This window comes from Aspergillus terreus, genomic scaffold (assembly GCF_000149615.1).
Source record: "Aspergillus terreus NIH2624 scaffold_3 genomic scaffold, whole genome shotgun sequence".
Classification (NCBI taxonomy): Eukaryota; Fungi; Ascomycota; class Eurotiomycetes; order Eurotiales; family Aspergillaceae; genus Aspergillus; species Aspergillus terreus.
The window spans coordinates 489,396-502,028 of NT_165926.1; the positions used below are offsets into that span (position 1 = coordinate 489,396).

General features: G+C 52.0%; 4 protein-coding genes across 4 annotated transcripts in view; 1 reads left to right on the top strand and 3 right to left on the bottom strand.

Moving 5' to 3' along the window:
• Positions 1–1,060: 1,060 nt before the first annotated feature.
• On the bottom strand, positions 1,061–2,676 carry ATEG_02064 (uncharacterized protein; the record flags this gene model as incomplete). The annotated part of the gene is made up of 2 exons (XM_001211242.1): positions 1,061–1,961; positions 2,159–2,676. 2 exons carry the CDS (start codon positions 2,674–2,676, stop codon positions 1,061–1,063), a joined length of 1,419 nt encoding a protein of 472 aa, XP_001211242.1.
• A 1,155-nt stretch (positions 2,677–3,831) lies between these two features.
• spb1 (rRNA methyltransferase spb1) lies at positions 3,832–6,416 on the bottom strand (the record flags this gene model as incomplete). Its single annotated transcript, XM_001211243.1, has 4 exons — positions 3,832–4,388; positions 4,444–6,139; positions 6,188–6,337; positions 6,399–6,416. 4 exons carry the CDS (start codon positions 6,414–6,416, stop codon positions 3,832–3,834), a joined length of 2,421 nt encoding a protein of 806 aa, XP_001211243.1.
• Positions 6,417–6,825: 409 nt separating this feature from the next.
• On the top strand, positions 6,826–9,646 carry ATEG_02066 (uncharacterized protein; the record flags this gene model as incomplete). The annotated part of the gene is made up of 4 exons (XM_001211244.1): positions 6,826–6,930; positions 7,014–9,097; positions 9,128–9,277; positions 9,391–9,646. 4 exons carry the CDS (start codon positions 6,826–6,828, stop codon positions 9,644–9,646), a joined length of 2,595 nt encoding a protein of 864 aa, XP_001211244.1.
• Positions 9,647–10,265: 619 nt separating this feature from the next.
• Positions 10,266–12,633, bottom strand: part of ATEG_02067 (uncharacterized protein) — a gene marked incomplete at both ends in the record, with an annotated part of 2,828 nt that continues 460 nt past the window's right edge. The window contains 8 exons of the mRNA XM_001211245.1: positions 10,266–10,309; positions 10,363–10,904; positions 11,062–11,321; positions 11,380–11,448; positions 11,501–11,539; positions 11,590–12,166; positions 12,215–12,425; positions 12,485–12,597. Of these exons, the coding sequence (XP_001211245.1) occupies positions 10,266–10,309; positions 10,363–10,904; positions 11,062–11,321; positions 11,380–11,448; positions 11,501–11,539; positions 11,590–12,166; positions 12,215–12,425; positions 12,485–12,597 (1,855 nt within the window). The remainder of the gene's footprint in view (positions 10,310–10,362; positions 10,905–11,061; positions 11,322–11,379; positions 11,449–11,500; positions 11,540–11,589; positions 12,167–12,214; positions 12,426–12,484; positions 12,598–12,633) is intronic.

Sequence of the window (12,633 nt, forward strand, 5' to 3'; positions counted from 1 at the left end):
ACCACCCTGAGCAGTGCTTGACACGATAAACAAAGGGGAGCAAGTTGGGCTGGTACCCTGAAGCTAATCTAGTGGCTTACAGAACGGGTTTCTTTTTGTTCCTTAGACCTGATTAGAAGCATTCTTACCTCTGATCAAGACACCTTATCTGCGCTGTCGGCAACTCCGTTTGTTGATGGTATCATGAAAAACCCTAATATTCTTTGAAATAGCCGCCGACTTCAAGTTTCGAGAACTCTGCCAGAAGGTCCGATATTCTGGTATCGAAGTCAAACTCTCCGTCCCCAACCAAAATTCCAACAGTGGCCGCCGTGATTGATTTTGAAAGCGAACAAATAAGGTATACAGTGTCACCATCTGGTTCAAGTCCCTTTTCGATGTCTCTGAAGCCAAAATTGTCGGTGTGGATTATCTCTCCATGGTGAATGACTCCAAGGGAACAGCCGGCGGTGCCAGCATTTGCCAGAATAGCGTCGATTTCGGGTCGCAGTGCAATCAGCTTCGCCACAATATCACGCCGGACGGGCTCTGTTTCTTCTGTTAGATTCCTCTCTCTAGATATTCAAAGCTGGTTATCCGACCTGAGAGAGTATCTTGCTTAGGAGTAGACTGGCCCAATATCCAACTCAGCATGATGGCTAAAACACAGAGAGATGGTAGAACAAAGTTTGTAGATATGAATATCATTCTAGTGCATTACCCTTCGGTGACTGCGAACATCAATGGAGGGGCTCTCGTTCTGGCCTGCCTTCTTGTAATTACGTATCCGCTGTCGGCTGTGAGTGAGAATAGCATCACCAATATGTAGAATCCAACTTGCCCTGTGTAGATTTTGGGCAGACATGCGTAGATTCCTGCCCACTACAATCACTCTTGTAACATTTTCTGAAGTATCTGGGGGAATTGTCTTATTGGGCGGCCTATCGAGAGCCTCTGAACTGTGCCACTTCTCTGCTCTTGTTCCTCTCTTCATTTCCTTTCCCCTTCTTTTGCCTTTAGGGACTAAACTCTCGGTAACATACGTATCTGTGCAACGTGACAAGGATCTCAATTGGCTACATCACAGGCTGCCTGAATGATTCTTTGAGCCCAGCGGCTCTGCAGGCCCAACTGGAGCAATCCGGGTAAACACCTCCCCCTGAGGTTCATCACGAGCGTATGCCCAGAAGATCGAGCCTACTCTTCCCGTATCATCCACTTGGAAGCAGATCTTACGGAAGACGTCGGAGAGCTGGGGAAACGTAGCTCGCTTGGCCTCTGTGTCTCGATCACAGGTCCAGGCGAAAACATCGTCATGATAGTGGTATAGGTCATAGTACGTCTGGGAGAGTCCCTGGAGACGCATGCGGAGTCCGTCCCTGTGAACAGAGACATCCAGTCGGAAGTTCCCTTCTGGGTTGATGAAGCGGCCCTCGTATTGATCAAGGGGCCTGTGCGAAGTTCCGGGTTTTCTGTCTGCTGCCAACTTCTCCTTCGTGTTTGCGTAGCCTTTGACCAGCGACTCATTGGCCTCGGAAACCAGGGGCAAAAAGTCTGTTGGCTCATCCACCCCAAGTAGAGTCTCAAGGATAAGGCCACCAGCATAGTCTGGAATATCTGCAAGAGACAACGTATTGCCGCAAATGACCACTGCAGTATGGGTCTGAGGAATTAAATGGACAGAAGCCAGTATGCCTGGCATGCTCCCATTGTGATAGGCAATGGGTGTTGGATCAACACCACGCGCAATAGTCGGGTTTTGAGCAACCCGACCATCGTTGACTCCGATCCACCCAATCTCTGCAGGAAGAGGGACCATGAACCAACCTAGACCATATTCCGTCGCGCCCTTCTTGCCATGGGGAGTATAGATCATAGAGACCTGTTTAAATGGATTGCCCGGGGTGCTGGTAAGGCCTGTCCTCCTTTGGTCCTCTAGTGCGGTAAGGAGGACATCATACAAGCGTAGCAAATCGGCTAGGCTGCTTTTCAGCCCAGCGGCGCCCGCCATTACAGTACCGCTTCCAATGCGCGGACGGGGAACTTCAAAGCGTGTTCCATCGCTCAGGGTAATATGGCATGAGGCGTAATTGTCTTCGGATGGGCACGGGCAATGTCGTCCGCGTAAGGCCGAGTGGGTTTGAAAAAGTGTTGTTGCATGAAATCTTCCAGAGATAACCCGCTGTATCTCTCAATGATATCTCTGGCGAGAGAGTAGGTCCAGTTATGGTATTTCCAAGTAGTTCCGAAATCAGCGGTAGGATGCAGTGCGCCCAGAACATTAACAGCCTCCGTGGGCGGGAGAAGAAGCTCCGGCTCCATCTGAGCCCAGTAATTCATTCTCATGGCTAGGCCCATGCGGTGTGCCAGCAGGTCGATCACGTTGGCCTGTTGCTCGACATATTTGTTTCGCTGGTGGAATCCCGGAACAAGTTCCTTTAGAGAAGAGGTCCATTTGAATTTCCCCTCTTCCACAAGGATTGCCAGTCCGGCCGCAGTAAGAGTCTTGGAAAGGGATCCGAGATGGTATATGGTGTTCTCGTCAGGGGAGTCCAGAGTTCGGAGATTTTGATAGCCGTAGTGACTTTGGTGAATGATCTTTCCATTTTGCAAGACACCCACAGAAAGGCCGGCGTTTCCAGCGGCGGCCGACAGCTGCTCAATCCGGCCTTTCAGAGAGTTGAGGCGTGTCTCCATCATGAGTCAATGAGACGAGAAGCATTGAACTGACATGCAAAAGAATTTTCTGTTGCGCACAGGACTTTTGGTCAAAAGTTTGGCAGGAGAAGTCCTCGACAAGAGCGGCGGAAGCGATATAATATAAACACACAGTAACTGAAAGCCACGAAGACAGTGGTTAAGATGATTGGATTTGATCCAAACAAAGGACACTCCGATAGGTGTTTGCCTAGGTGCTGAACTGTTCGAGACCCTTCAAGCATGCATGGAAAGGCCTTGCAAAGACAAAGAATACGCTCGTTGACAAAGAATCTAGTGAGAAGATTACGCCCCATCTACAACATGTCCAGTCGTTCGAGAAAGGCATCGCGATATTATCTCAGCTGTTTACTTCGTCTACAATCGTCCGGTCGATAACATGGGTAGTTATCGAGGTATTTTCCCCCGGTGTCTCAACTCTATACGGTTCTAAAACTGAAGAGGCTCCCTAGTCTGCTACATGATTCGCAAGCCGGGTTCAAAGGAAGGAAAGATGTTCTCAAGGAGATCCGTATTTTCTCCAATTCTCCAGAAACATTACCCTTGGTTGAAGCAAAATCCTATCTACTGCGCAGTTGCAAACTCCGCTCTCTTGGTCACAGCTCAGAAACAACAGTTTAAGCTTTGGACAGGGTCCAACAGACAGTTGGAAGACCTTTACATGGCTGAGTAAAATGTAGCTAGAGAACATGGAAAAGACCGAGTAAGTCATCCGGTTGTGTGATCGATCATTGCTAACCGGTTTCTCCAAGATGGTCAGCCAAGTGGAATTCTACGACGGACTCATCTTGGCCATCTTCCAGTCTGTACCCCCGCAATTTATGGTTGCAAGCCAAAAGATTCAAGCCAGCTATGCCTCAAGCATATAGGCTATTCAGACCAAGTAGCCGTTGAAGATATTGGTTTGCCTGGGATGAGACAAGTCGAGGATTCCGTAGTTCCTTGCAACCTGTTTAAAAGAGGGCTGAAGTAATCTGCACTGAAAGATACCAGTGTAGTCCCTCGATAGCGTACATATTCTTTACGATCCCAAGAATGTACCTAGAGACATAATATCTATTGGTATCGCATGTGGTGACTCGGTATATACATTAATCACAACTGTCCCCCTGATACTCTCATCTGGAGACCTCTCTAGTTTTTCTTCTTCTTCGCGAGCCGCTTTTGGGCTCGGATATCCTTCTTCATACGAGAATCCACGATCTTGTACTTGCCCTTCACTCCACGTGGACGACCAGAGATACCTCTGTTGTTTCCTTTGGCGACGACCAGTTTCACCTGCTGCTTGGGCTTCTTCTTGGTCGCTCTGCTCATCAGTCTCGCGATCGCCTGGGACTTGTCTCGTTCGCTCATCGTTTCGTCGTCTGCAAGCAAGGCCGACTTCTTGCGCAATTTCTCGAGCCTCTGCGCGGCCTTCATCTTCTTGCGGCCCTTGGCCTCCATCACCTTCTTGATGGGACGAGCATTGATGGCCCGCAACTTCTCTTTGATAGCAGCAGCAGCCTCCTTGGTGATGGGCCGGTTCGCTTTGCTGTGCTTGGTTTCATCGTCGAGGAACCAGTCTGGGAGGCCGTCCATATCACGGAATGCATACCGATTGAACCCATCGTCAACCACATCCGACGACTTTTTCTCGCCAGTGGCCATTTGTTGAGCCAGGGCCATTGCTTCCGCGGTGATGATATCAATATCTGGTGACAAGTTAGCAATCAGTAGTAGGGACCAAGGTACGTTTGTGTGACTTACCGAGCTGACCGTTCTTCTTAAGAGGATCTTTGGTCTTCTTAGGCTCGTCATCCCAAGAATCGTCATCATCCTCTTCAGCTTTCGCTTTGCATTCCTTTGCATTATCCTTCTTCTTTGCAGGAATTGTGTCATCCCGCACTTCATCTTCGCTGTCGTCTTCTTCGTCCGCAGCCTTATCCTCCTCTTCTTCTTCGTCATCAATGTCATCGAGATCCTCCAGTCCCTGGAAGACGTCCTGGTCGAAAAACAAAGCCGCGTTGTTAGACAGACCCTCAGCCTTCGGAGGGGCCTTCAGGGCGGAAGCCGTGGCTTTAGAATCAGACTCGTCATCTGAGTCGTCACTCTCTTTGCCCGAGTCAGAAAAGCCGTCCCATTCTTCAGCTTCGTAGTCCTTCCTGGCTTTCTTGGCCCGTAACTTCGTGTCCCGATCCTCTCTGCGATCCTGGTATTGCTCATACAAGTTATCGAGCTCGCGTTCCAGCCGGTCGCCTTCCTCATCACTTTCTTCCTCCTCTGACTCGGAAGTCGAGTCCTCACTTTCACTCTCGATAGCTACCTCCTTCCCGGAAGCGATCGCATCTCGAGCACCCTCTCTATCCACACGCTTGAGCGAGAAAGTGGACTCTTCTCCAAGAGGGCCTACCTGCTCCATACCGATATCCATAGGAGTCGTCATGTGCATCTGCATCCGGACAATCTCCTTGCGCTTCCTTTCATTTTCCTTTCGTCGTTCTTTCTTCATGCGCGAGCTTTCTTTCTCCTTAAGCCGGTACAGTTCTTCCTGGATGGCCAATTCGTCATCCATAGGAGCGATCTCAGCCACTTCTTCGGGCTCGTCTTTCTTGGCCTGTCCGCCTTTCTTGACGACAAGACCAAACTTCTCCCGGACCTTCAACCGCCATCGAAGGAGATTGCGGAACTCCTTCTTACCCAGGACCTTCAGATCCTCGCAGCATTGACGAATTTCAGGGGTCGTCTCCTCCAGGCGGTCCAAAGTAGCCAAAGCGATGTCACCTCCCGGAAGCTGTTGGAAGCTCAGTTTGTTGTACTGTCCTAGGATAGCGATCGGATCGGTGGTGTTAATGAACTCGGTAACGGGGATCTCCTTGTACTGTGTCCAGTCTCCTTCCTCGTAACCTTCTCTCTTACGCTTCTTCTTCTCGGGGTTGAAGACGCGAGCCTCGTTGTTAGGAGTAGGATCCGCCAGTTCAGCAAAAACGTGCTTCGGATCCAGGAATTTCGGGTCAAGGTGCTTGGGAGCTTTGAAGCCACGGCAGACGACGAAAATTTCTGCTGAGACATTTCGCGAAGAAGGAGGCTTGGTAGCCTCAACAGACGTGAACAGCTGCTTGAAAACCCACAGGAGGGCGTTGTAATCCTTCGAACGGAAGACCTTGGTGACGAAAGTACCGCCTTCGACCAAGAACTCCGTCGCCAATTTCATGGACTGAAGAACTAGTTCTGCCTGCGAGAACGCATCCTGCACCCACGCAGTACCCACGTTCGGCGCACCATCGTGGAGCACTGTGTCCGCCTTCCAAGTCTTCAGGTGCGATCTGATCGTGGCGCGACATTTTTCGGTCGTGATATCGCTTTGGAAGGAGATCACTCGAGGGATGGGTTTGATTGGGGCAAGGTCGACACCGATGATAATGCTCTGGGCCGGCATGCATTCCGCAGCCACTTGACACCACGACTATGCGTCGTTAGAGGAGCTCGAGGCGGACGTGAGAGGAGTACTTACACCGGGAGCGGCGCAAAGATCCAACAGGACTTTACTCTTTTCCAGGAACCCATACTTCTTGTTGAGCTGAATGAGCTTGAAGGCAGCACGAGCGCGGTATCCCTTCTCCTTGGCAAGGCGATACCACTTATCCAAACGACCCTTACCGTGCTATTTACGGTCAGTATGCAGACTCTGCGCAAGCGTCGACGGGGAGCTCGATCGTGCGCACCTTTTTCTGAATCGCCATTTTGACAATAGGGCAGTCGAGAGGGGCTCGACAAGTCCCGAAAAGTACAAAAGAGTGTTCTGAGAATCAAAGCGCTGGTGGGAGAAGAGATCGGATTGTATGCGGGAAAGAAAAAAAGTTATCGGCGCATGGGTCCGCCCAGACTTTCGATTTTTGCCTGTTCTGTCGCGTGGCGGTGCAGCAAAACACCAGCCACATGATGCCTCAGGTCACAGAAGTCAAGGCGGTGAGGCATGTGATGGGCATGTGACGTGATATCATGGGAGTCCAATCGATAAGCCCATCGACGCAGCGTGGCTGACGGCAGTCTGTACATCGACACCTCTTCCTCCTACACGCTCTGGAGGCTTCCCAGTCGTGTTCTACTTCTCTTGCTCCCGCTTCTGGTAATGTCTGTCTTCCCGTTTCCATGGCGCCCTCGGGATCTCGCAAGAGTGTGAAACTCAGCCCGTCAGGCGCGGAGGATGGCGATGGTAGAAACCGATCAGCTCCGACGAAGCAAACAACTACGGTGGTGAGTATATTAGCCGTTTTATTGGGAAGAGCTTGAACTGGGCATATTTATCAGGTTCAGTCTGCTGATGACGCAACTTTTAGAATTGGTACCCAGGCGTTTGGTCGGCCTCCAAATCGTCCAAAGCGGCCCCTATTACCGAGGTTGCCCGTGAGAGCATTTCAGTCGCTAAAGGCGCGCCAGCATTAGACCTAACCTCTTCTTCAACCCCCCAACTGCACAAGCAACATCGGAGTCCTTCGCTCCAGCTCACTAGGAAGGCGGGCGCGTCAAGCCGCTCTCTTCCAGCGGACGCTACCACTACGAAGATAAATATCGCCTCCGACGGTTCCTCTTCGTCCCCCGCCGTCGATTCGGAGCCAGGCCCTGATGGACCAGCACCAGATGCGGATACAAAGGAGACAACAAACGAATGCACAGGTCAAAACGCCGAACGAGCACAAGTGAAACCCGCGTCGGAAACCCCAAACCCCGGCACCGAGGTAGCTCCGGAAGGGCCAGCAACTTCTTCGACAGCTCAACCAGGGGGTTGGCTCGCATGGATTTATCCGTGGTCTACATCCGACAATAATACCGACCAGTCTTCGCAAACACCAGTAAATTCGAACGGGGAGGCGCAGCGTTCGAAAGAGGAAGAAGCTCCAGTCAAACAGACCACCGAGGAACAAGCTGTACAGGCGTCTATCGAACCACACAACAATAACACAACTTCAGAAGAAGAAAACAACCGCCCAGCTGACAACGATAGCCCGCCAAACAGAAACGGAGCCCCAGAAACTTCAGAGGTCCCTGCGACGTCCCAAAAGCGGTCGTGGCTACAAATGTGGTACGGTTCATCTGGAAAGGGTGTCGAATCACCCAAGAATGAGTCGTCGACAGCGGACAAGCCAACACCCCCTGCTACGGAGGAGGTGTCCCCGTCGGATCAACATGTTGAGGAGAACTCGCCAGTTGAAAACAACCAACAGAGTGTGGATCAGAGCACCACACCTGCTAAAAATGCCAAGCCCTCAGGCTGGTCTTTCTGGTTCAAAGAGCCGTCACAGGATCAAACTAAAGGAAGACCCCAGGACGCACAGGCAGTTGAAGTCTCGGTGGCTGGGGAGCCGTCTACCAAGAAACTGAAAGAAGAGGCAGCGTCGGATCCCGAACGCAAAGTGGAAGCTGGAAAGGAAGGGACTGTGAAACTTAAATCCCCGAAGAGCAGTTCTGCGTTGCCTGATAAGCTCTCAGCTGCGCCAGGAACTGCTGCCACTGTTCCGGAAACTGCCGCCTCCAAGCAATTGCAGAAGATACTGCCGAATCAGGTCCTCCCTCTGTTCAAGGACACCTTTGCCCTTGAAGAGAGGCCGTCGTTCCTCCAATCCATTGGACGCCTCCTTCATTACAACAAAGAGCCAAATAACAAACACGTGTATATGGTTCGCGACCCGCCGCAAATCAAGCGGGCTTTGGCTATCGGTGTGCATGGCTACTTCCCCGCCCCTTTGCTTCGAAGCGTCCTTGGTCAGCCAACAGGCACTTCTGTCAGGTTCTCGACCATGGCGGCGGAAGCTATACGCAAATGGACGGAGGACCGTGGATACCAATGTGAAATTGAAAAGATAGCCTTGGAGGGAGAAGGTCGCATTGCTGAACGAGTGGACCTGCTCTGGAAGCTTCTGCTCAACTGGATGGAGAAGATAAGGAATGCTGATTTTATCCTCGTTGCATGCCACAGCCAAGGTGTCCCTGTGGCCATCATGTTAGTTGCGAAATTAATAGCATTCGGTTGTTTGAATGCTACGCGGGTTGGTGTGTGCGCCATGGCCGGCGTTAATCTGGGCCCGTTCCATGATTACCGATCTCGATTGATCAGTGGCTCTGCCGGAGAGCTATTCGATTTCGCCTTACCATACAGCCAAGTTTCGAAGGACTACGAAGCAGCGTTGAAGACCTCTCTCAATTTCGGGGTTCGAGTATCTTATATTGGCAGCATTGACGATCAGCTAGTATCCCTGGAGGTACAGTTTCCCTTTGCTTCTGGCAAGATGATTGGAAGACTAACTATGTTGTGCCTGGTCCAGTCGTCTTTGTTCTCGCCAGTAACGCACCCATATATCTATCGCGCCGTGTTTGTCGATGGCAAGGTCCATGCTCCAAGTTTGTATGTCACATCCAGCCTCTTGTACGTCGTCTTCTGAACTGACACCAACAGTCTCTCGCACCTAGTCGGGTTTGCTCTCAAGCTTCGTAACTTGGGCATCCCAGACCATGGTTTGATCCGTGAATTAAGCGCACCACTAGCGGGCAGTCTGTACACGGGCGATGGCCATTCCCGCCTGTACGATGATGAGGTCGTTTACCGGTACGTTCACCAAGGACAATGCGCCATGAAACTGCGAGATGGCCATCGCGTCTTTCCATATATTGGACGAACATGCTCCGCGCCCAACGCCTTCAGTTCTAACATCCATCTAGACTAGCTATCGAGTTTGCGCTAGAAACGTCAAATGTGCCCACTACTCCAGTACACATCAAGCGTGCGCTTCCTTCCCCCGCCAACCCCTACATCTTACCCTTTGCCATGCGCGGCCTCCTCGAGGAGGAATACGTCCGGCGAGAGTTATATGACGAAACCATGGAGTTGTTACGCCAATTCGACAATTGGAAACCGACTAGCAAAGTTCTCAAAGATGTCAAGTTCCGCCTAGAGGGAATTCGGTCGAAGCTCTGACGGGCTCCAGCCGCATAGACCTAACGCCGTGCTTACTTAGCTTTGAAAAACTAGAGCGAGAACAGCTTTTCCTTCAGCCCGTTCTTATCCGGGTTCGGTATTCCAAGATGGACGTGATCTTGGTAGAACGTTCCCTAGGCAAGGTCCTGACGCTGTCATTCGCAGCTGCTAGAGTAAATAGAATAAAAAAAGTTGCAAGAAATTCTTCGATATATTTGTCGAGTAAAGTGACGGGACAAATTGAATGAAGTGATCGAAAGGTGGTATACAACTTCGGCCCTAGCGTATATAATCGGGGAGAAGAACAGAAATAAAACGCAGGGACCATTATAGATCGCAGAAAATGGACAATCGAGCCTCCGTCGCTAATAGCGTATTGAACCGAGAATGACAATAGACAAATGGCCAAGGACCCGCCTAGCATGAACGTATTTCCATTTCAATCTCGCTGGCTTTTTGCACCAAACCAAACCAAATCGAACCAAACCAAACCAAACCCATGAACCATGCGCTCCGAGCGCCCCTGCTTAATCCGAGGACGGAGATCAAGAAAGACAAGAGAAAGGGAAATAGAGGGGGGATGGTAGTGAATGAAGGACAGGAACCCGAACATGAACGTCTACGCCCCAGGAAATGCCGTGTGGTATGCACCTTCGATTTCATCTGTACCCATCAGTAAATGCATTTGCATGCAAGAACGGTAAGACAAGGCATACCTCTCATCCCATCCAATGCCTCAAATGCAATTGCATAATTCGAGACGGTCGCGATAATCCGCTCCAGGCCCTGGCGCAGTTCCTCGATAAGCCGCGTGGACGGGTCATTCGCATCCTTGCTCCCCGCATCAGGAGACAACTGCTTCTCGACGCGGGCCTTGTAGTAGATCATGAGCATGGCGTAGCTGCCCTGCATGAGACAGCAGGCGAACGAGGGCATGGTGCGGGGCAGCTGCACCTGCTGGCGAAGGAGGTGCTGATTCTTGTTCCCGTCATAGACGGGCTGCGGCAGGGGCAGGCTGGCGAACATGCGGGAGATGAGCAGGGCGGCGCGGAGACACACCTTGGCGGAGTGCTGTGGGGAGTAGGGGAAGCCGCTGGTGAAGGAGTACTGGGACATGGACTGGTAGTCGGAGGAGGTGGAGGAGGCGGAGGTGGACGAAGGGGTGAATTCGCAGGAGGGCTGTTGCTGCTGGAAGGACTCAAGGGCCGCCGCAGCCGCAGCCGATGTTGCTGATTCCAGCTTGCGCCTTGGAGGGGTCCTTGGGGGCGTCGGCGGAGACGGCGTTGGCGGCGGTTAGGTCGCAGTGTTTCTTGATGAAGATGGGGATGTCGGAGAAGGCGCGGAAGCGGTGAGTTTTGATTTGTGCGCTGGAGGAAGTTAGTAATGTACGTGACGGGTTGTTGGTGGCTACGCACCTTGAGAGTTTGATTCGCGAGATGGCGCGGATGCTCTGCGATGTGATGTACTCCATGTCGTCGCCGCAGTTCGCGGATTGCGGGATGACCGGGAGGAGGTTCGACTGCGCTAATGCGGAGCTGGCCCAGGCGTCCAGTTGCTGCATGCGCTCGTAGATGTAGTGGAAGTTGGTCCGTGTGGCGATGCACTTGTTCAGGTCGATGATGAACTGGGTCGCCGAAACCAAAACTTGTTGGGCCTGCATCAAGACCGCCCATCCCTACGACAATGAGATAGTGCTCTTTATGGGGGCGTCCCACCGCAGAGTGGTAACTTACGTCGGGATCCGCAGAGAAGCGCGGATACGGTGTTACGAACTGGGGATCATTCGCTACGATGGAAAGGGGCTGTTAAAGGGGATTAGCCAGGCGAGTCCGAGTATATAAATCATAAACTTACCGTAGTGGGGACGATCGACCCCTGGAGCACGCAGTAATACTGTAGAAGGTCAGAGACGGAGTTACAAAAGTTGGGCAAAACATATTTACCGTCATCCACCAGGCTCTTCTTCGGGCTTCTGCGAAATCGTCGTACTCTTCTCCTAGGGCGTGTAATGACATGTCCAATGCGATAGCGAGAGCCTGACCGGCACGATACCGCATTTTCAGGAGGTTCCCTCGCTGCGTGTACTCGTATATGGAAAGAACCAGCAATGCCAGAATCCGCTCCAATTCTACCGGAGTCCGCGGATGGAACGGTTCCCGGTCGATGCGATGCTGCTCATTCGAGAGTGCCTGTGATGGATCTGTGGACGACGACTGGAGCTCGCAATCGGACTCAATAGCGGAGTTGGCCATCTGTGCGAATGTCTGGGCGTACGTTCGCCGTCTCACGACGGACACTGGCGATGATGCCTCGGGATCATTTGGGTGCGGGACGAGGGCTAGGATGGCGGATAATGCAAGACTGAGAGGAGAGCGAGGGCGATAGAGTAGGAGTGGTTCGTCTGTGGGCGAATCCGAGAAGGAGCCAGCACCTTCCAGGGGGGAATCTGGAGACGCTGGAGATGCTCGAGGGGGTAGAATCGGAAAGTAATGATGAATGAAGTCGTAATAGCCATTGAGTCTAACCATATTAGACGACACACGAAGCTCGCGAAGGGATCGGACTTACATGTCCTGCTCGCTGCCGTATGTCCGGACTAGAGAATGACATGGTGTGTTCGAGGGCGAGGGAGTCGGCTCCATCTGAGCGGGGTGATGGGCTCCATTAGTCGGCGCAAAGAGATCGGCGAACATCGTATGAACGTCGGACGAGAAGTCGAGGCTCCTCAAGCCGGCCCCGGGAATCGACATGACGTCAATTTGGCCAAACATTCCTGATGCTGTCCCGTTTGTCAGTCAGAAATGATCAACGCCGACAGACATGGTTTGGGTCACGTACGCTCTTCAAAACTCCCCGTGGGCCGGGGTGATGGTCGATGGCGGCGCATCTTGAGAAACGATGAGATCTGCCGGAGGAGACATTTCTTCTTTTTCCGCGGGCCACCGCGTTTACTGGGCAAGTAGAAGCATGGTCTTCCTTCTTGCCGA